The sequence below is a fragment of the Sardina pilchardus genome, chromosome 13, assembly GCF_963854185.1.
Source record: "Sardina pilchardus chromosome 13, fSarPil1.1, whole genome shotgun sequence".
NCBI lineage: Eukaryota > Metazoa > Chordata > Actinopteri > Clupeiformes > Clupeidae > Sardina > Sardina pilchardus.
Genome location: NC_085006.1, coordinates 3,607,221 through 3,628,987, shown reverse-complemented (window position 1 = coordinate 3,628,987; position 21,767 = coordinate 3,607,221). Strand labels below are relative to the sequence as shown.

Here is a 21,767-nt window from a genome sequence, read left to right as displayed (position 1 = left end):
AGGGTCTCTGTGACACCATAACCCCTAGTGAGGTGAATGTGCTTTGCATGGTGATCTGATCAAGGAGGAGAGATGACAGGATGTGAGCTTAATCCACAGTGCTAGAATGGGACCATGGGCTAGTGGCCCTGACCAGAGGACTGGTGCATGCACACTCACCGCTCACAAATAGCTGTTCACACAAGGGCTGAGCTTCAGCCAGAGTCTGTTCAAACAACTATCTGATGGCACACAGTTGCTAGCAGGTCTGCCTGTTTGCTGATATGAACTCACCTGCCTTTTATAATATAATTTATATTCTGAGGTTTTTATTTTCAGAAGGCAATATGATAAAAAAAGAAGAATTCAATATATGCTTGATAAATGCAGGCAGAGGATCTGCCCTCTAAATGACAAGCTATGTATGGGAGTCATTTGACATTTTGAGACGGTCACCTCACTGGAAAGATCCCCAGCATTTAGGTGATTTTAGTCAATATAGATAATGTATTGATAAAAATAGGCATGACTTGCAGAGGACCTTACATGCGCTACACTGAACAAGACATCTCATCCTAGAAGAGAAATGTCAAATACCGTCCCCTACTCCTAGTTTTCAACTACTTTCTTTCATTTGTGCAACTGTAAGCAGATTTAGTTGAGCAGTACAATAACAAATATTTTAAAGCCTGTCAGAAATGCTAGTTTGAGTTTGTGTATATGTCAGACCTTGTATATTTTCCATGTTTGTTTTGCAAGGGGGGAAAATCGCCCTTAAAAACCCCCTCAATTTTAGTTCGCAAAACAAAAACATCTTAACATAAATGTTGTTGTTTCCTGTGCTGCAGACACACGTTAAAGTGTGTATTGTGTGTCTGTGCACTCTCTCTCCATTAATGCGTGTGTGTGCTTTAAGCATCACAATGATTTGGAGGAGAGAAATCTGAAGAGGTCAGCTCATTTGTCTGTTTGCTTGCCTTGCTGTCACAAAGGATTATTTTAGCCTGTCTGCCTGATCTGTCCTATTCAATATGCCTGGATGATTTCTCATGTGTGAGGACTTGGGACTATGTGAGGACAATGGGGATGTGCTTGTGCGTGTGCATAGGGTGCTTGTGTCAAACAGCAAGGGTGGGGAATGCTGTGATTACATTCTCTCTATTTGTTGTCCTGTACCACTCCTGGGTCAGCCCTCCTAGAGGTCAGCATTTCAAGTGGACGCTTGGCACCAGTCCATTTAATTACCTGGAAAAATGAACGGTGTTGCCAACAGATGTTACACCCCTGCCAATGGCATTCTCAAGTTAGAGTACTCTGTAAGATTACTTCCAGTGTGTGTGTGTGCGTGTGTGCGCGTGTGTGTGTGTGTGTGTGTGTGGTTCAGTAATAACCTGAGTGGTTAACTGGCAGAGATCTCACCCCCCCCCCCCCTCCCAAACCACACAGTAGCCTACATATCTTCCAATGTCACACCTGTACACACAGAACGCTTCTTTCATCTGTAGAGAGTTCAGGGCAGGGGTCACTTTGACATTTCTATCTATAGTCTCTATAGCTTAATTTCCCACTCCCATGTTCCATCAGCATGCCATATCTAGGACCCTGCAGAGGGGTGGGGGGTGGGGGGGGATTAGAGGAGGGGGGATCAGTTGTCCACTTTATATGTTATTACTGCTTCAAGGTCTTCACACAGAGGAGTGTATTATTGTGTTTTCCTTGCTTATTTTTCTTGCCTATAATTGCAATGGATGTCATATGGGTCAGACACCTAATCCACTAATGCATGGATTCATTTATTGCAAGAGCCTCACCAGCGCCTCTGAGGCAAAAGACATTTTGCCTTTCTTTTTTTTGAAAGCACGCCACTTTCATACATAGTAATAATATACAACACATATAACACCTAATCAGTTTATAGCCATCATTTTCTTAAATAAGGTACAGTAAACACATTTCTTAGTCAAAGGGTAGACTAGAGTGCACAAAACGTCAGTTTTAGTTGTTAAAGTGTTGTTGTCAAATAGTTTCAATGTGTAGCTCCTGAGTGTTTTTTCAGCACATTCATATTCATTTTGCTATATATACATTCTTAATTAATATATATTAGGCTACAGTTTATAATACAGCTCACGTGTGTCTAAAGTGTCAGGGGACTAATTTTTTATCAGCCTTTTAAATGCCCACAGATAGAACTGAGGGGACGTGGGCATGTACAGGGAACTTTATTAAATAACCTACATAAGCCCATGAGATTTGTATTGATTGCTGATGTCCATCTCTTTGCAAGCTCCTTTCCTACTAAAGAAGGAATGTAGGACAGCTTTCTGCACGTATTCCATCCCACCCTTTTTTAAATGTGAAACTTAATTCCAAAAAAAAGAAAAAAAGAAAATAGCAGCAGGAGTAGAGAGTAAGTGGGTCACAGGGGTGAAGCTCATATGAAAGAGCTTACAAGGGTTAGCATACTCTATAGCTGGAGGGACACTGCAATCTGGAGCAGGACAGGAGGTTTCCGTACTCACTCATTTGTGTTCAAATAAAAACATGCTTTGTTTTTTCCCCCCTTTTCCTCTCTTTTGTCCGTCAACTCTGTGCGCTGACCCATTGACAGCTTAAAGTCATTCAGCTGTTGAGTCAGTTAAGAATTCTGTATATACACTTATAGACTTCCACAACAAAAAGACAAAGGCAAGCTGTGAGGAGAGGCAGACAAATGTACAAAGACATTGAGAAGAAGAGCATTTAAGTATTTATAAAGGCATGGCTGGAATGGATCCAGATACTCAGCATGTGACTTGGCTGGCTTTAGGACCCAGGGATTTGTTGGGGGGCTGGACAACATAGCTGAGGAGAGCAGAAATGTGACAATGGGTAAAGAGCAAAACCAAGAGAGATGAGGAATGAAGCGAGGAAGGCAAAGGGAGATGTGAGAACGTGTACTGCTGCTTAAATGACTACAGAGCTGAGCTTGGTTGAGAAAACGCTATTGCTGCTATACATGTGCAGCATTCCAAGAGCTCCACATTTTCTTCATTGAGAGAGGACATTCAGGAGGAGAAGGACAGAAAGGAGAGGAGAAGGATAAAGGACATGATGTGGAAAAGAGGATGAACGAATGCAGAGCGCATCACCAGAAACTTCTGTCCTCGCTACAGAGACGCTCATCTGGCAGCAGTGCAGGGAGATGTGAGCAGCAGATGCAGCCAGAAGCGGCAGAGCAAACGCCTGAAGCAGGATAAGCATCCACCTTGACAGCCAAACTTCAGCACTCCTCACTCCTCCACAAATACGTGCTGTACATTTACTCTCTCACACACGCACACACACACACACACCCAAACGAACGCTTCATACCAGGACAGCATGAGTGTGATGCTTGGATCCTCAGGCAGGAATATCTTGTGTTGTGCTGAAGCTGAGTAAATGCCTAGAGCCCAGAGCAGCTGTGGCTGAGCGGAGGTAGAGAACAGGGTAAGTCCTGCACAACAAGCACTCCGAGATCACATTAACCACACTGGGACTGAGTGGCTTGCTCTTTGCGCTGCTCACGGGTATAATGGTCATTAACTTGATGGATGTCTTGATGCAGCAGGCTGTGGAAACAAAGAAATCAAGAGTAATGGAATGTTCCAGTTCTACAACCAATTCATAACGATTCTAAAATGTGTGAAATTTGAAACTGATGCATGAAGCTCATGTTGAGTTGAATTGTCTATAATTGGCCTTTGTTTCACTGCTTTGTGTTAAAGTAACATAGAGCCAGAGGCGTCTTTGTGGCAATTAAGCATGGATTTGTTACATCATTGCCACAGGGGATAAATGTAATTCTATTAAGCAAAGGGCACGTTGTTTAGAGAAGAGAACCGCCCAACCAACAATGCCACTGTCTTGTGTAGTCCTCTTGTGTATAGTCAAAACGATGCATTGAAAAGACCTGCTTGCATGATATGATGTTGGTCTGTCATACCTGAGAATCAGAGTGAGCAAAGATACAGTATGGCTTTGGCAGAGAAAAGGGTACATTACAGTAGCCTGTGGAACAGTGTTTCTGACAACAAAGCATCCCCCTGTAATTCACAGACTGACGTAATGTAATTTTTTCCACCTAAATGCACTCACGTGCAAACACACACACACACACACACACACACACACACACACACACACACACACTCTCACTCATTCACTCACTCACATCTTACTGGCCCCACTGTTGTGATTCACACCCTGTGCATATTTTAATCTGCACAGCGAAGGTTTCATGTGGGCTGCCCAGTGATTGCTACTGAATATGGTGCGTGCCCTCTGGGTGCTATGAAAGATGTGTGGACTGAATGAGCGGAGTCCAGCCTGAGGAGGTGGGATCCAAGGCAATGCTTGTCCTCTTCTCTTGGCCACACACTGGCCTGTGGGCTCATGCCCTTCTGGTGAGGGCTCCGCCACCCGAGCGCTAGACTGTTGTTGATCTTACCAAGCAACAAACATTGGATCATGTCAACTGGATCATGTCATATTTACAACAATATCCAATTGAAAAGAAACATTCTTTATAATTACACCATTAAATAAAAACACCCCCTCCCCCATGCTGGGGAATGGCCAGATACTGATCTTAAAGGTGTTTGGACCACACAAGGTACATGTTTGACCTCCTTTGCTAAGGCAAACACACACAAGCCCATGTGCTTTTCACTTTAGGATTTAAACACCCACCCCGACTCCCACTCCGTCAAACCAAGCATGCACAATTCAATAACACGGCTGAGTGCTGGAAATGCAGGATGAGCACAGAGAGTATCATTAAGACGGCCCATTGGTAATAAAAACAGCTATCTGTGCTCCGTACCCTCCATTGCAGTTATCTTGTGCAATTCTTTGCCAGGTTGGGGGATTTCTACAACAGTTGTCTAAAATAGACTTTGACATAAACATCAACAGAACATTTGGTGCTTGCTGCTTTGTTAATTATTATGTTGATTTGATATGGCAGAGCAATGGTGTGTTAACGGTTTTGGACTCGCGAGGTCTGGCATGAAGAAAATATCCTAGTTGTGCAAGAGGCTGAAATAATAAGTGCCGCAGGTGAAATATAATAAACAAAAAAGCAGCTATACACAAATATGTCCAGTCAATTTCACACACAGATACACACATAGAGTGGGAGAAAGGCAGCGAGAGCACGATAATAAAAACAGAACAACACGGGGGGGAACATAGCCGTGGGCACAGAGACTGCTGAGCCTCCATACAGTGGGATCCCAACATTTCCATGGAAACCCCTATACGTTTGCAAACACGTTATTTTATTTTCCCTCTCTCTAGCTTGCTTTCATTTCCCAAGTGGACACAATACAGTAGTAGCAGCTTTATCAGAATGGGCTGAAAACGATCCGTTTCTAAAGACATTCCCCACAGCTCCTGCTCATCCTCCCTTGGAGAACGCAGATGCACTGGTGAGGGGTGAAACAAAACAACCTGGTTTAAGAGAGGACCTTTATCACCATGCCAAGATGCTATTTGCGCAAATAATTCCACAGAATGACAAACTGCAAACCTAATCTCACCAAATATACTCATTCCTAGGGTCATTTCAAAAGGAAAGCTTTTATCCTTTATCCCACTTTATCCTAATACAAAGGAATATGATGGTGTGCGTGAAACCATTCTATTGATAGGCTCAAGGCCTATGCTTATGTAAGCTGCCTGGTGCAATAGAAGGTTAGAAAGTCAAAGTCAGACTTAGTTTCATTCATTTAGGGAAATGAATATAGAGTGAATGTTATAGATTCAGAAGCCCAGAGCAAATGAATGCCATGATTATCCATACCGCCTGCCGACTGTGCATAGTTTCTGATTGGGTTTTGGTGTGGACATCACAGACAGTACACAGAAATGGTTGTCATATCAAGCTCCTTTGTCAATGCATTTTGCATTTGTGATGAGTGCCTGTGCACCAGAGGAAGACAAAAGAGGCATGGAGAGAGAGAATGGGGCACTGAAAGATCTTTTCTCTTTAAAAGTGTCATTGGTGATATGCTGTCCTGGTATCCTTTGCTCAACCTGACTGGATGCTTTATAAGTGAGGCAGAACTCAGGGAGGGGAGGGGAGGGGAGCAGGCGTGTAATACCGCTGACGGAGGTGCTTTGATGGTGAATAGGCACTCGCTATGAGAGCATGTCACGCTGAGAGTCTGTCCTGGATTTTTCCTCGCCTTCGTCTTCTTTATCTTGTTCTTTTCCCCCCTCTTCATCATATTCTTCTTCTTCAGTCACAATCCAATGTGTCTTCACTCCCCGTATGATTACACCAGGGTTTTATCCCCACTGTGTGGAGTTCTCTGCCTCAGCCTGGTACTCCTCAACACCCAGTATTGCACTTACAAATCATTTTGCTCTTAATGTCACTCCGTGACAATGTTACTAAATAATGCAATGACGGAAATAGAGAGAATGGCAACAAGTTGTACAGAAAATCCATCGCGCAAATCTAATGGAGGTAGAAATAACTGTACTTGTAGTTGTGTATCATCAAATTGAATTTAAGGATTTCCATCCCATTTTCACCACCAAACTAGCAGATACAGAGTTCCATCTGACTGCCCTTGAGGCTTAATAACAGCATAGTACATTAGTGAGTGTCAGGAGATAAGGTCAAGAGCTATAAGGATCGGCAGGACTTAATTGTTGACCTTGAGAAATGATTTTCATCAAACAAAGGATGAGACATTTTTGTTTAGGCAATCAGGGTTTGTCTAGGCATTCAATAAGTAGTGACACAACACACAACTGATTTTAGTGTCCAACACAACTCAGCCTCAGCTTAAAGACCCCTGATCCTTGTGTTACCTGACAATTGGGTTGTATTTAAGACTACCAGAATTGCAAAGGACACATATGAAAAGATGTGTAAACCCAAATATATTATGGCACATTGTTGGTGTTTGGGCTGATCTATCTGTCAAAATGTTGATCCATCACTGGAGAAAACATTTTGACAGATGATCTTTGTCTCAGATTAAACAACCTCACCAGGTTTCACCCTATCCAATTCCAGTGCATGGTACTGTACATGTCTCCAAATACCCAAAGGAGGCTCAACAGATCTTCAGATGTGAGATTTCAGTTTACACACACAAAGTTTAATTTGTCTAATTCTAATTTCAGCATTGCCATGATGTACCTGTGGTGAATAGCAGTACCGACACCAGAACAAAGACCACCTCCACGGTCCTCCGTAGAAGGAACTGGAACCTGTACTCAGCAGACCCGATGCATTAAAAATGTATGTCCCCTGGGGACAGCTACCAACACAGGTAACACACACACATAGCCATCTGTGGGACTCTGATTTCCTCAGTGTCTCTTGTCTTCATACAACAACATGAAAATATGTCTGCCTGGATAGTAAGGGAAAGGACTCAAGAGGCCACTGCTTCTGTGGCTCCATGTCAGATGTATAGTTGTTGTAAAGCTATTAGGCAAAGAACTCACTGAGTCCCCGAGGGAACTCTACATAGCTTTTTTATTCTGTATTCATACATCATTTATTTGTTACAAGAAGGACTTCCTTCAAAAAACGACTTTTTCTAGCTTTACAACAGTATCAAATAGCTTTTTTTTTGGTTTAACCTTTTGCACAAAAGGAAACATTTTTGGACTGAATGGAAAAAAAAAAATCAGAGATAATGTAATTGACCAAAACGGACAGATAGTAACAATGTGTGGAATGGACATTGCATGAAAACCCTTGGTAGAATTGTCTTATGTTTTCAATGTCAAATTGTCCTCTCTCCCAGCTGTTATAGATCTTCCATTGCTGAATCTTGCACAACAAATTGAACAAAACCATTAGCATACTGATGACCACTGACACAGTCCATCATGTAACATACTGTGAGAGATGTGGGAAGGAGAGACAGGCCATCCCTGGGACCAAATAGTCCCTAACATGAAAACTATTGAATCTGTGGGGGATTAGAGCACTACCAGACTCTCTCTAGGCACTGTCACTTGTGAATATTAAAAACACGAGTGTGAGCCAGGAGGATTTTCTCTTTCCATCACAATTTCTTTCTCACCCGTGTCTAGGAATAAGCAACACAATACAACACAAATTGAAAAATTGGATTAAGCATGGATTATTGTGACATCTGCTGATCCAGACTGGCTAAATCTCTCTTCTTAATCCAGACATATTCTCGAGGGGCGAGGTGAGAAAGCGGGCCACTGCTGGATGCTCATCATACTTCCGATCTGTCGTTTCAGTCTGGGAACCGCGCAGTGATGGAGACTTTCGATGAACTGGAGCATCCCTTGCTAGGTAACAGCCCAAAAGGCTCTAGTCTGGGACCAGAGGTTAGTGGTGGAGTCTACAGAGGCATCTTGGTGAGGTGTGAGGATGAGAAAGCTCTTCACTCTCTGGCCTGGAGAAGCTACTGTGCGTCTGCAGACATCCACCACCAGCAGTTTTTGGATCCGTGCAGCCTTCCCAACACCTTGGATTCTCTCTACTCTCCTGGCCCCATGTGGGTCCCCACAGACTCCCTGGGCCTGCAAAGTAAGGACTACCTGGAGACCACCTTTGTTGACATTGGACCCAACTCCCCTCTTGAGAGGAAACTGCTGGGGGAGGTCAAAGATGCCCACAGCTTGTCTTATAGTATGGATGATGAGGATGACCTTCTGCCAGATTTTGAGGTAAGAGGGTTTTGACTATCATTAACTCTTATGTTTGTCTTGCTGGTTATATTTACCAGTGAAGAAAAGCAAAAAGGTCAGATTCAAGATCAGAAGGTGTTATAGAACTGAATGGAAGTCTTCTGAGAACAAAATCCTGTGATAAAAAAAAGCATGACATGATTATATCATTACGCAGCTCTGGGTTACTAAAACAGGACAGAAGGAAGAAAAGGCTATAGCATTAAATATAATGAAATGGATGATATGGTGGATAACCGCACTAAGCCAAATTTATATAAATCTCAAGTGCAAACCTGATTACTTGAACAACATGGTGACGAGAGGAATGTTCTATTATACTGATATTATATTATATTACACAGTAGTGGCCATACATTTACATACACATGCTAAAGTTGACTAAAAAGAGTCATAGAGAATCACTGAAACCATTTTTCCACATCAAAACAGAAACATGTGCAGTTCACCTGATAGAGCGCAAAGTAATTTAAATGGAGGGCCTCTTTTGGGAAATGTTCCACATACAGTCAACACAGAAGTTCAAAATGACATTCCTCTGTGCTCTGTAACCAGCTACCAGCCACAGCCAGGTGCTCTGTCTCCAGTCGCATTCATACCCCTACAGAGACACGATCTGTCCTTCATTATTAAATCAGACTGACTGAATCATGACAGGAGCCTTTAACTCATTAACTGCCATTGACGTCTTTAAACGTCAATTTAGACACATACGTTGACGTCAATTGCCGTTTTCAATGGGGAGGGCTCCTGGGTGGGCTTGGGAACGATCTGGCAGAGTTTCAGGCTTGTAAACAGACTGCACTAGCGATCCGAACCTCTAGATGGCAACAGTGCCATTTGGATCATTAGTATCTGCCTAGAGTGCACAAGTCATGCAGAGACAACTAGCAAACACACTGAAGATCGACCACAGTGGATCTAGTTTGCACGCGATGCAGGGAATAAATATGCTTACTTCTTACATCAAGGATGGAAAACACGTGAATGGTATGATCCATTTACATTGGATATTGCGATATAGACTAACAACAACCTTGCTAGTGCTAGCTTGCTAAGTCTAACATCCTGTTCAGAGTCTTTAGCGACCATCAGAGTCCCTAGCAACCTTGACGAGACTGACGAGATAACAGTGCAATCGTGGTTGACATACTACTGAAACGCTAACGTTAAAAAGTTGATTTTCACAAAAAGATTGTTTTCTCCATGTTTTGGTCAAAAACAGGTGTTTTTAGCAAAACTAACCCATGTTCTACTGACGATTACTAAAGAACGGAAAACGATAGAAACAAGCCGTTTTTTTCCTGGTGAAAGAAGAGAGTCTACTCTTTCATTTGGTACCTTCGGTGTTTACATAGTCATAAAGCTCACCGTTCGGTGGATCTTGGAAAAACAGTCAAAATGCTGTAAAACGTCTGGCAGTATGGAGCGCTCTGCACTGAAAATCGCTGGCAGCCAATGAGTTAACATTCAGCAGAAAGAGTAACAACACCAAAGACATCACAGACCAAGAAATGGATCTACTGCATTCTTGCATCCTCTCTCTACACCTCTATGGTAACCAAAAATCAGCACAAATTATCAGAGAGAATGATAATTTAACTCTTCATTTCTGTTTCCCTGAAGTGTACCAGATCTTGACCTTTGACCTCACAATATTGAATACCCAATCTGAAGATGCTGCCAAAGTGATTAACTATGCAGAGTTTGATGAACACCACTCAAGCCAGATATCACACAAACATGTGGGGCACAATGTGACCTTGTCCTCTGACCCAATAACCTTGACTCTGTCGCTTTTTTTTATATTAGCTGTATTAAGTTTGATGAAGATCATTGATTTAACTTCACTTGGAGATAACAAGCAAATACTGTGTTGTTATGGATGGAACCACGCACACATGCATGGTCAATGATCAACAAAATGCCTGATAGAGACATGATTATTAACTGCTATACAGGTAGTATCTAGTATCTCCACTCATGTTCATCTCCCTGATATGTTCGGTCTCCCTGAATGCAATGGTGTTTCCAACAACATTTGGTTTCTAAATCCAAAGTGGCGGTGCTAGTAGCAACGTCTGCAAACATTAAAAATTGCAGTTAGTATAATACATAAATGTAAAGGGACTTCTTCAGCTACATCCTGACTGCTGATACAGTTTACTACCAGTTTGCAAAGGTTAGGCGATGTAGGAAGTAACGTTAGGAATTTTTTATAAATGTGATAAAAGCTCGACGATTATAGAGTTAACACAGTCTACGCGATGATGCTTTGGTTGGTAACATTTCCCAATGAATGGAGAGTAGCCGGTCTTCATGAAGTGAATGGGTCTGGTGAAACCAGGCTATGGATCGCCCAGATTTAGGGTAAGAAACTCAATCTACTGTAGAAGCAGAGACAAAAGGGTACTGCAGAGATACTAGATTTATGTTCACAAAATGTACCAGGTGTTCAGTCCAGTCGGGAGACTTGTGTGCCAAATATGTTAATGACTTAATCAAAGATTGTTCCAGGAACAATCACCAGGAACGTGGCTCCAAAAATATCTATCTGTAGCCTACATTATCTATTATGGCGTAATTAGTTTTCTTTGTGAAAAAGATATTGAGATTTCATAACAACAAATTATTCTCATTCGAAGGATTCTTCAAGTGATGAGTTCAGTGATACAGACAGCGAAACCAACTTCCCATTGATGGTCCCTCAGGACTACCTTGGCCTGGCATTCTTCTCCATGCTCTGCTGTTTCTGGCCACTAGGAATCGCAGCTTTTTATCTGTCACAAAAGGTATGTTGCTACTCATTGACACTGAAGTGATGACAGTTCAACTGACATCTCTTGTTCTAAAAAAAACCCGGTAACACTGTACTTGACGGGTTTGTTCATAACACATTCAGAACAGCTGTCATGAACTGCACATGAAGCATTCATGACTGTTTCATGAAACATGACAACATTAACCCTTTCATGAATGTGGAAGACAAAATGTCAAAAACTTTTTTTGTTTTAGCCAACCTGATCATGACACATCTTAGTCAAGTCCAGTGTCCAGGAGAATTTTGGTTTGTCTGTTTGTTTATTTTATGATAGTAACCTCTGAAAAAAAGCTTAATTGTCTACGCCAATGACTGTATATACATGTAGATATATAAAACAGGAATGTCCAACCATTCAGAGGTCCACAGATGGTCAGTAGTTCACTTCCTAGTATGATGAATACTTCACAACTCGTATAGTCAAGTGACATTTGAATATAGACTTAAACATAAAATATTCATGAGATGTTTACAAACGCTGGAGAGGATTCATCATACCCTGTGGATTACTGAATTGTTGGAAGTTTTCGTCATTTTGTCTTCCACATTCATGAAAGTGTTGGTATGAATGTTGAGTCATGTTTCATGAATCAGTCATGAATGCTTCATGTGCAGTTCATGACAACTGTTATGAATGTGTTATGAATGGACCCGTCAAGTAAAGTGTTACCAAAAAACTCCAAATCAGTTATAGCTGGGTTCAGTAATGCCTTCGTGTTGTTCATAGCACATAGGACCAACACTGAATGTGGCCCATGCCATGTCCAATATTCATGGCAACTCAAAGACCTCTTCTATGCAGAGTACTATTTCTTACTTCCAGAGTGTCACTAACCTTAAAAGAATTTTAATTTCACAGCAATGAACTGGAAATTAGGCATACTTTCATAAATATTTCACTGGATGTCAAATATAGGGGAAAGCAGGGCATGTTGGCACATTATTGAGTTTTTCTCACAATTACGTGATCATGATGAACGTGAAAAACCTCATCCTTGGACAACCACATAATTGGTTCCATGTGTTCCGATTGGATGAGTAAAGCTACCTATATTAGTCTGGGCAAATTATTCAGTTTCATCGTGTCCTCGGGCTTGCCTAGACGTCTGGTCTAGTCTATAGACCTCTAGTCTGTAGGCAAGCCTGAGTGATGCATATTTATGTGGAGCGCTACAGTAGACAGAAGCATTACTGGGCCTATGAGGCACTGAGCCAGGCATGCGGCGTCCATTCTGGACTTTTCCCGAACGCACAGATTGCCAGTCCACCCCTGCCTTGAGGGCATACTTCATCTTCACTAGTCATATTAGATATTTCAGAACAAAATGATCCGCCATGAAATGCATTGTGCTCTTGCTACAACTTTCTCCATAATGGGGTAAATTGTCTCACTGGATTATGAAACGGATAACAACACAGTTTCTGTAGGTCATTGTCTCAACACACTACTCAAAATCACATTCCAAGCCACAGTTCTGGCAACCAGCCCTTTTCTGAAGTATCTGCAGCATATGCCTATTTATTGCATTTCACAAACTGAACCCAACCCTCCTCTGGACAGTTAAAATAGTTTCACACAGACGAGGCAGGCACATTATTCCTAATCTGGATCATCTGGAAATGTCTCCTCTTTGTTGCACTATTTGCCTGAAATGTCCTTTTCTCTCAATTTGTTTGCCTTTCACTGGCCCCTAAACTCATACCACTACACTGTATTTAAAGCATACTTATCAACATCACAGGAAGATATCAAATGTCAATAGTAATTCTTTAATATGACATGTTGTATGCCATTTTTTCCTGTGTGAAAGAGCAACCTTGACTTTTGGTAAGGTAAACATGTTGAGTCATGGGGGTGAGGTGTCACAAAATGTAGCAATTTCATTTTTGTGATAGTTCCCCTCATTTTGGAGCTAGTGTAACAACTTACCCTATATGTCAAATGCTGAGATATTGCTTTCTAAAAATAGAAAAGCGAGCAGAGAGGGCAGGTAAGGATATCTGGTACATGCTAATAAAACAGATTTGGTCAATTCTGCAATGCAATGGCTACTTAACATGTGAGAAAATTCACTAAAACATTTTATGTTACCTTACAAAAGATAAAGTGTGTAAATAGTATTACAACATAATTGTTTTCTATATAATTATTTTTCTGTGTGTGTGTGTGTGTGTGTTCATCTCAGACTAATAAAGCAGCAATACAAGGGGATTTCCAGAGTGCTAATGCAGCGTCCCGTCAAGCTCTGTGGCTCTCAGTGCTCTCCATCATCTTCGGGATCATCACATACATCTGTGCTGTTGCTGCCCTCATTTCCTACCTGTCTGGGAAACCACCATAGGACAAGTCTACCTACACCCTACACCCTACACCCTATACACACACACACACACACACACACACACACACACACACACACACACACACACACACACACACACACACACACACACACACACACACACACACACACACACACACACACACACACACACACACACACACACACACACACACACGATATTGTTTATGTTAATTATGTTTGTAAAGCGGAAACAAGTTACACTGCATTATGAAAAGTGACCCATTTCAACTGACATAGATATAAGGTAATGTCAATCAAATCACAAGTGCATGGAATCAGGTCTTATGGTTTGATCTCAGCTTCATCTATACTGGACCAACCAACATGTCCTTAAAAGCAAACAGAAGGCAGTCCAGAACAACCCAACAGAATGGGAACATATTTCAAATAATGGTGTCACACATAGAGCATAATAGATGTATGAGTAAATTAACAATTCTTCACATACTACAGTTCTTCCCATACAGCCTTAACTACCCTCACCTCTATCCTACTGTATGGTAAAGTGTACAGAAAGAGTAGTCACTGGAATATTGGTTTTGTTTTTAGAAAAAATATCAATGATAGACAAAAAACAGATGCATATCAGGGATGACTGAGGGCAAAAGACAAGAACTGAACTTCTCCTTTGGCCTGCAAGGCACCATCCAAGAGCTTGGTCATTTACAACCAAAGCCCATGGAGGTGCTTACAGTTCCATTTCCCACGATTTCCAGTGTTGTGCTTCAATCTTAAACAATACATAGTTGTCACATAGAAAGGTCATGAGGGAAAACTAGTAGAAAGATTGCACACACCTAAATAAAATACAAAAGGAGAGTTCTATAGCGACATCTTTCACGGCTGGACAAGGACATTTTTAAAGGAGCTATGCCATACACTTCTCCATCATTTTATAAGATTCCCTAAGATGCTCTTGTAAAGTCTACAAGAATTGTAGCTTTGGCTTTCTCATTATGTTTTAGCATGCTCTGAATACCACAGAGAAATAGTCTGATTTTGCAGCTGAGCTTTTATTTTGACGTTTCATTTACATACATAATTGGCTTCACTCAGACTCATCTTTAGGTGTAAAGCTAGATTGCTAACGAGGGAGGGAGTTTTCTAAATGAGAGCAATCAATGCGATGTAGACCATACACATTTCTAATCTGCCCAATGCCCATGCTTTATGACCACTTCCTTTCTATGGTCATTTCAGGCAGGGAAGGAAACTGTCCAATTTAAAAAGTGCAGTACGTTCCCTGGTCACATTGACTCGTCTTATTTCAAAACTTACAAGCAAAACTGGTTTCCTGCGGCATAACCCCTTTAATTATTCCACTTGCTGATGATAAAGCACAACTGAGCCCCAGGGTCTTTTCTCCTCAGTGTGACAGCTACCAGAACATCAAGTCAAACCCACACTACATTTTATAGCTTTATAGACAGAAATTTACACTGCAGTAATTGAAGACATCCATCTATTAGCCTGGCTTAACATGTCTTTGGGCATGTACTGTATGTAATAAGTGATATTTAATTGTTTCTAAACCTGCTTAATTTGAAATAAATGCCTTTTCATGTCCTACTTTGGAATGGATGCTGGATATGGCCAGGCTGCAAACACTAGTTCAAAGAGTTGAATGGGGCTGTGAACACAGCAGGCCACAGCGGTGAGATGAAAGCAGAGAGCCATTTCCTCGTCTCTATGCACACACCTGCCATCCACAGCCTGGCTTTCAAATCACTGTCAACATGCATGAGCAATTTGCACTTCAGCCAGTTACCGACTCCAGCATCATATGAACAAGTCTTTGTGATGGGAATGTGAGGGTAGTTTGCAGTGGAGACTCTGGCAGTAAGTGCTCTCATGACAAAATGTGCCAAAGGCAAACTTTGCTGCAGTGGCCAGTATGGGGTAGCTGCTGAGAAGAAAATGCCAAACTAGTCATGTGATTTTGTACAATGCACAGAAATTATGCAACCACCTTTTCCCCATTTGTTAATACTTTTATGTATTCAAGACATACTGTTTTTGGTGAAAAAAAAAAAATGTAAATGTATTCACTATTTTTCTTTCCAGCATTTATTCTGTACTTAACTGTTTGAACCCGAGGGTGTAACAAGATATAGAAGTATGACTGTGGACTGAAGAGAATGGCCATACTGTATGTCCACATTTGGTTCTGATGGGGTTGTCTAGATGAGCATACCTCCACTAGCACAGCTTCATTTCAGTCTTTTCCCAGCCCTGCTAATGAAATGGCCTCTATTCATTTGTTTGAAGCATTGTTTGGGTGTGGGTCATTGCATGCCAACTTGCCAAGACCCTCCGTGTTCATGCAATGGATTTTCATGAAAGGTAATGTTTCATAAAACAGAAACAAATCATGCTTCATAAGAGTATGCAAACATAAAGTATTAAAATTAATCTTCATTGTTTTCTATATCTTAGGAATTGTATTATTTCAATAACACACAGAAGAGCCACATTCAGATCAAAATGCCTTATGCATTGGAAAGAAAATGATAATTAAGGGCGCTTTCGGACAAAATGGACTGACAATGAGCTTCGAACTACAAGTGAGAGACCTAGCAGGGGCTAAAACTTAAGGCAAAAGCTAAATGTGCAAGTTATGTTAATGATGGTATTGTAGAGCTGCAGATTAACTCTTGCCCATCACCCATGAAAAAGAGTGCAATACTGCAGTTCAGTGTTTTTCCAGTAAGACATGAGACCAACCTTGATCAGGATGTTCTGTGTGATTCTCCTATTCACTCTGCTGTTGTTAATGTGAATATAAACAATGCAATTCCTATACTGATTAAATAAACTTGGTTATTGCCAGAATCTTTTAGCATTGCGTGGAATTCTGATGCCAAACTCAAATGTCAATTCACTTCACTGAGAATATGATCATATTCCATACGTCCAAGTTATGGTGGCCCTCTTCCTTCCTGAACATTTTAAGTCAGGCAAGCAGCTTTCGAGTTGTGAGCAGATGCGGGGACACACACAGACACACACACAGTCTCTATTACTGGGTCAAGGATAAAAATGATTGCGCCCTGTAAACATTTAGGTTGACTTTCAATAACTTGTCATTTGAACCATGTGCTTATCAAAATCAGTCATTGTGAGTCCAAAATGCAATATTGATTATTTAATAGATAGATAGGACATTTGGTTTAGTTTGTGTAGACTACACTTTATTTGAAAAATGTAAGAATTCCCCTTGCATCACATTCCAAAATACTAATTCCACAATGATGACACACAAACACATTTAGATTAGAAGTTAATTTTAGAAAACTTGTACAGAACAATATACAAAACAAATGAATACAAGTTAAAACAACGTGAGGTTTAATTTGTTGCAGTCTTGGAATAGCGTCGACATACCGAACTTCTGTAGAACTGAAAGATTCGCTCTGAAGCTCTCTGACTCAAAGCTATAGCTTCTTGAAGCTAGGAGAGATGAAAAAAAGATGTTTGAATATTTATGAATGAGTTGGATAAGTGACAAAAAAACCCTAACTGGCCAAATTTACTCAAAATAGCATACAGTGTGAAAGATCAAAACTATTTTGAAGCAGAAACAAATGACAGACAATAATATTACAGTCCACATGAAGCCGATAAATCAGAGGACAACTCTCAAGGATGTTCATTTGGTTGGAGCAGAAGTGCTTAATATATAAGGTTTTGTTCACATACCTCTTGAACTGAGATAGATCCTTTGGTTGACGACATCATCACTCTTTTGTCAATGCTGTCAATTGCAAAAGTCATCAAAGCTCTGGTCTCCTATAACGTGTAAAATCTCCTGTTAATGACAGAAACTACAACCGAGTTGGAGTGCAAATTGATCTTTGGTCCAAAACAAAACATTGGTCTAGAATATTGTCCAGACGTACACAAGACTATTGCCAAACCTTTTCTTGTTGTAACGTTGGATCAATGATAATCTGCCCATCCATGTTGATGACACAAGTAATACCACAAAACAGGCAGCTCATAGGTAGACCTGCATCCATCAGGGCCATGCAAGCTGCATTCAGACAGCATGCCAGAAGCTAAGCTTGAGTCAAGAACCAAAGCCGAAGAAAAGGTTATGGAACACATGAATCTACATTTACGACATGCAGGGATAAACCAAGTGAATATTTAATTCTAGAACGAAAGGTATACTACAACCAATATGGTTACAATATGCCCATTCTTTGACATGTGCGTCATGGGCTGAAAGGATACAGAGCCATCATCATGGATCTCCTGTAGGATGAGGGTAAGAGAGGAGCGAGGGTGAAGAGAGGAGAGAAGAGCTGCTTCGCATGTCTCCCGTACACACTGCTCTCTAGCTCGCTCTCGGACACCTGAGAAAGATGGAGTTACACATGGTTCAAGTGACCCAAACGCATTCCGTGTGCACCACCCAGTGGTGCAAAGTACTATAGCATCACAGGGTCATGTTCTCAGTGTGATCAACTCTCTACGATCAGTGTTGAAATCAAAGAAATCCTGTGTACCATCAAAGATCCTTAATTACTGACAAGATAGAGCAACATAATGCATCTCTATGGAAGAAAAATTTGTTCCATAGAGTTCCTGTCTGCTTAAAGAGGCGTGTCGGAAAGACGTCATAGTGGGATATCGATTTCTGTCAGATTGGCAAGCAGTTCAGTTCGAATGTTAACAGGTCTGCTTAAAGGGGGATTTTAGCCCCCCCTCCCCTTTGCGAAGACAGAACGCGGAAATGATCGAACGTTTGCACCTCTCGCTCCGCTTTAACCCTCTCTGGTACGATGTCCTGCAGTGCCAATGGAAGACAATATTGTAGTCTAGACTTAAACAAAGTTACTGTGGAGTGCAGTCAGTGCCCTTCTAAGTGTTCTAAGGGGTGCTACAAATGTCAAACAGAGATAAAGATCTTCACTCCACAAAAGGGTTGATTGCTATAACCTGCTAGATTAGCAAAGGCACAAGGGAGTGATGCTCACTAAGGCCCCTCATTATCACATTATTGATCAGTCTATGTTTGAAATACTCAATGTGCAGTACATATGCAATGCATGTTATCAAGAAGAATGTGATGAAGAAATTACCCTTGGCAACTACTGGATACAAATGTAGTGCTTACGGAATACTAAATTCAACTGGCAAAAAAGGGCCTACTTCTGTACGCAACAACATTATATAATGCAACACCAGGTATCTCTGTGGCCATATTTGATAACGGAAAACAAGTTTCCTTATAAATGTCAGATTCAACAAACTGATACCAAAACCAAATACGTTCTACACACATACTGTACACTACACAAACACACTGCACATAATTTCCTTACCAGGTAAGCCTACTTTAGGCTGTATCAGGACTTCCAATGTAGCACGGTCATAGATCTCCTTGCTGACCTTAACCTCTGCTGGTCCGTAAACTGCAGCCAACACATTGGTATTCCCTGTGGTGGACAAAAAGTAAAATGTAAAACAAGTAAAAATGTCAAATGATTAGGGTTACCTGCTGACTATTACATTTCAGATTTATTCAACCTTTCTTGAAAACGTTCACCACTCAGTGAAATATGTGATGACACCCTTTTATTTGTACCATCATCACCAGTCCAAAGGTTACTCTTCCCATCTGCAACACCTCTTCATCGACACAAGCGGGGATATGTAGCATAAAGATAGATAACTTATCCAGAAGTCTTTCCTCCCCACAGCTTGTGAAATGTTTTTGAAATTAACTATTTCGTGTAGCATTTTTTAAATGTCTCTGCTGTCTTCGCTGTAATGTTGGTCGTAATTCAGGGTGTTATTTGCATATGTACCCTGCTGACAAAATTTTAGCCTGCCCTGCTGAAAAAAACAGCAAGAAACCAGCTTAGGCTGGTAGCTGGTTTTAGCTGGTCTTTGCCCAATACACAGTTATTATTGCTGGTCTTTGCTGGTGTAGCTGGTTAGACCACCAGCTAGACATGCTGGCGTGACCATCTGAGGAAGCTGGTCGTGCTGGTGTGACCAGCCTGTCGTTTGGGATACAACTGGTTTAAGATGGTCATGCGGGTGACCAGCCTGTCAAGCTTAAAGATGGTCAAGCTGGTTTTCTAGAATAACCAACATAAGCTGGCGTGGCCAGTAAAAACCAGCAATGTAGACCAGCACCAACTAAAATGACCAGCTTAAGGTGGTACGACAATCAAAACCAGCTGAATTACCATCATAAGCTGGGTAAACCAGCTGAAGGTGTGATTTCGCGAGTTTTGCTGGTCTAGCTGGTTAACCATCAAAGGGTGGTCAAATAAGCTGGTTAACAAGCTGGTCAACCAGCGAACCACCTTTAGCTGGTCAGGCTGTTTTTTTCAGCAGGGTGTAAATCCTAGACAAGCACAGCAGGGTTATTGATCCTGGGATGCCTGCATTGACGAGGTTTGACATAAAAATGTAGAGGCTTTTAACCTGGCAAAGACCAACAGGCAACTAATTGACACTCAAAAGAGCATATTTTCCCATGGCCGTCTTGCTTGTTTCCTGACTACACGTTGATTATGTCAAAGGCAGATAGAGCCGAGTTATCATGAAGGAACATTTCGACCTAACGTTACATATAGGCTAACGTTTAGTTCATACCTTGAATGAATGATGCTGAACCGTCAGGTCTTGATAGAAGATTCTGCTCACAGCCGAATTCTCTTGTCGCTGGACTAGCTTCATGCACTTTCGGATCCATTTTATAGAAAATAGTTGCACGAAGTTCATTAATTTCACGTGAAACTAGCGAGCAAGCGCCATGCTGATGTAGGCATAGATGCACTTCCGCACGCAAAGCATCCTGGGAATAAACCGCCCACGTCAAATTAAAAGTCAACAGGCGAAGTTAGATGGCTCCCTTGAATAGAACAAGCTGAATGATCGCATTCAAATATAATTAAGGGTGTGCTGGAATTGTCCTAAGCCAACCCCATATAATAGCAAAACATATAAGAAAACCCCATGAATTATCACATTAAATGCAAAATTAAGGGGTTTCACATTTACACCTGAAAATGGCCTTTCAAGGTAAAATTCAGTACCCAATTTGGAAATTAAGGTGCACTTAAAATTCAGGGGAAATTACAGTGTTTTTAAGTACATTTTCAGTGCATTTTTGCTGGTAGTGCCTTGTCCTGAACAGTGCTGCTGCCTGACGTGACTCGTGGGAGATAATGTCGCAGAATTTGCATACAGTATAACTTTCATTCTTACTCATTAAAATGAACATGATGACTGATGAAATAAATTGCATGATGTGGTTTAAATAAAACCCCTGTACAGTTAACAGGCAGCCCATGGGTGATTCTCACACCTCTGTCAATCCTGCCATCCTAAAACCGCATCTAAACAGGCCTACCACCAGGCACCCTGGTAGGCCTACCTTGGCAGACTTATTCACATGCTAAATGAAAGGGTTCAAGACATCAGACTACCATGTAGCCGGGGTCAAGGACACATCGTTTATTTAAAGGGAGAAAGTTCTGCAAGGCCAGTGAGTGCAGGATCCGAGAGCCAAAGGGCATTTTACCTGATAAATCCCAATTTCATTAATCCAAGCTTGTCCATGGCTTAGACTTATTTGGTGACAGAACCAACGTAGGTGAAACTCAACTAGCTGAGGATCCTATGCTGCAGAAATGCAGTACCTTTATGGCACTGATCAAATGATCAAAAACAGTCTGTGTCCAAAAGTCAAGCGTGCACGCTGGATAGTACCTTCTTTCCAGTAGCGTCTCAGTTAGCTTGCTCCTCAGTATGCGTCCCTACCTACATTTGGACAGCACTAACTAGTTGGCGTCACCTGACTCGGGGAGGGGGGTGTGTTGACGATTTGCATGACGTGTGGAGCTTGACCTGCGCTGCGC

At 41.4% G+C, this 21,767-nt stretch overlaps 2 protein-coding genes across 2 annotated transcripts; one reads left to right on the top strand and one right to left on the bottom strand.

Annotated features, from left to right (window-relative positions):
* The first annotated feature begins 2,898 nt into the window (after positions 1 to 2,898).
* tmem91 (transmembrane protein 91) lies at positions 2,899 to 13,860 on the top strand. Its single transcript, XM_062553071.1, has 5 exons — positions 2,899 to 3,450; positions 7,144 to 7,292; positions 8,245 to 8,676; positions 11,343 to 11,489; positions 13,705 to 13,860. Exons 2-5 carry the CDS (start codon positions 7,260 to 7,262, stop codon positions 13,858 to 13,860), a joined length of 768 nt encoding a protein of 255 aa, XP_062409055.1. The 5' UTR covers positions 2,899 to 3,450; positions 7,144 to 7,259.
* Positions 13,861 to 17,151: 3,291 nt separating this feature from the next.
* Positions 17,152 to 20,714, bottom strand: exosc5 (exosome component 5). Its single transcript, XM_062552493.1, has 6 exons — positions 20,500 to 20,714; positions 19,215 to 19,328; positions 18,121 to 18,242; positions 17,802 to 17,942; positions 17,584 to 17,673; positions 17,152 to 17,334 (listed from the first exon to the last, which is right to left on the bottom strand). Exons 1-6 carry the CDS (start codon positions 20,597 to 20,599, stop codon positions 17,233 to 17,235), a joined length of 669 nt encoding a protein of 222 aa, XP_062408477.1. The 5' UTR covers positions 20,600 to 20,714; the 3' UTR covers positions 17,152 to 17,232.
* Positions 20,715 to 21,767: the final 1,053 nt, after the last annotated feature.

Coding starts and splice junctions, on each gene's coding strand:
- exosc5 (XM_062552493.1), bottom strand. CDS start 20,599: ATGGATCCGAAAGTGCATGAAGCTAGTCCAGCGACAAGAGAATTCGGC. Junction 19,329..20,499: donor TTCAGCATCATTCATTCAAG/GTATGAACTAAA, acceptor TGTCCACCACAG/GGAATACCAATGTGTTGGCT. Junction 18,243..19,214: donor GCCTAAAGTAGGCTTACCTG/GTAAGGAAATTA, acceptor CATCTTTCTCAG/GTGTCCGAGAGCGAGCTAGA.
- tmem91 (XM_062553071.1), top strand. CDS start 7,260: ATGTATGTCCCCTGGGGACAGCTACCAACACAG. Junction 8,677..11,342: donor ACCTTCTGCCAGATTTTGAG/GTAAGAGGGTTT, acceptor TCTCATTCGAAG/GATTCTTCAAGTGATGAGTT. Junction 11,490..13,704: donor CTTTTTATCTGTCACAAAAG/GTATGTTGCTAC, acceptor TGTTCATCTCAG/ACTAATAAAGCAGCAATACA.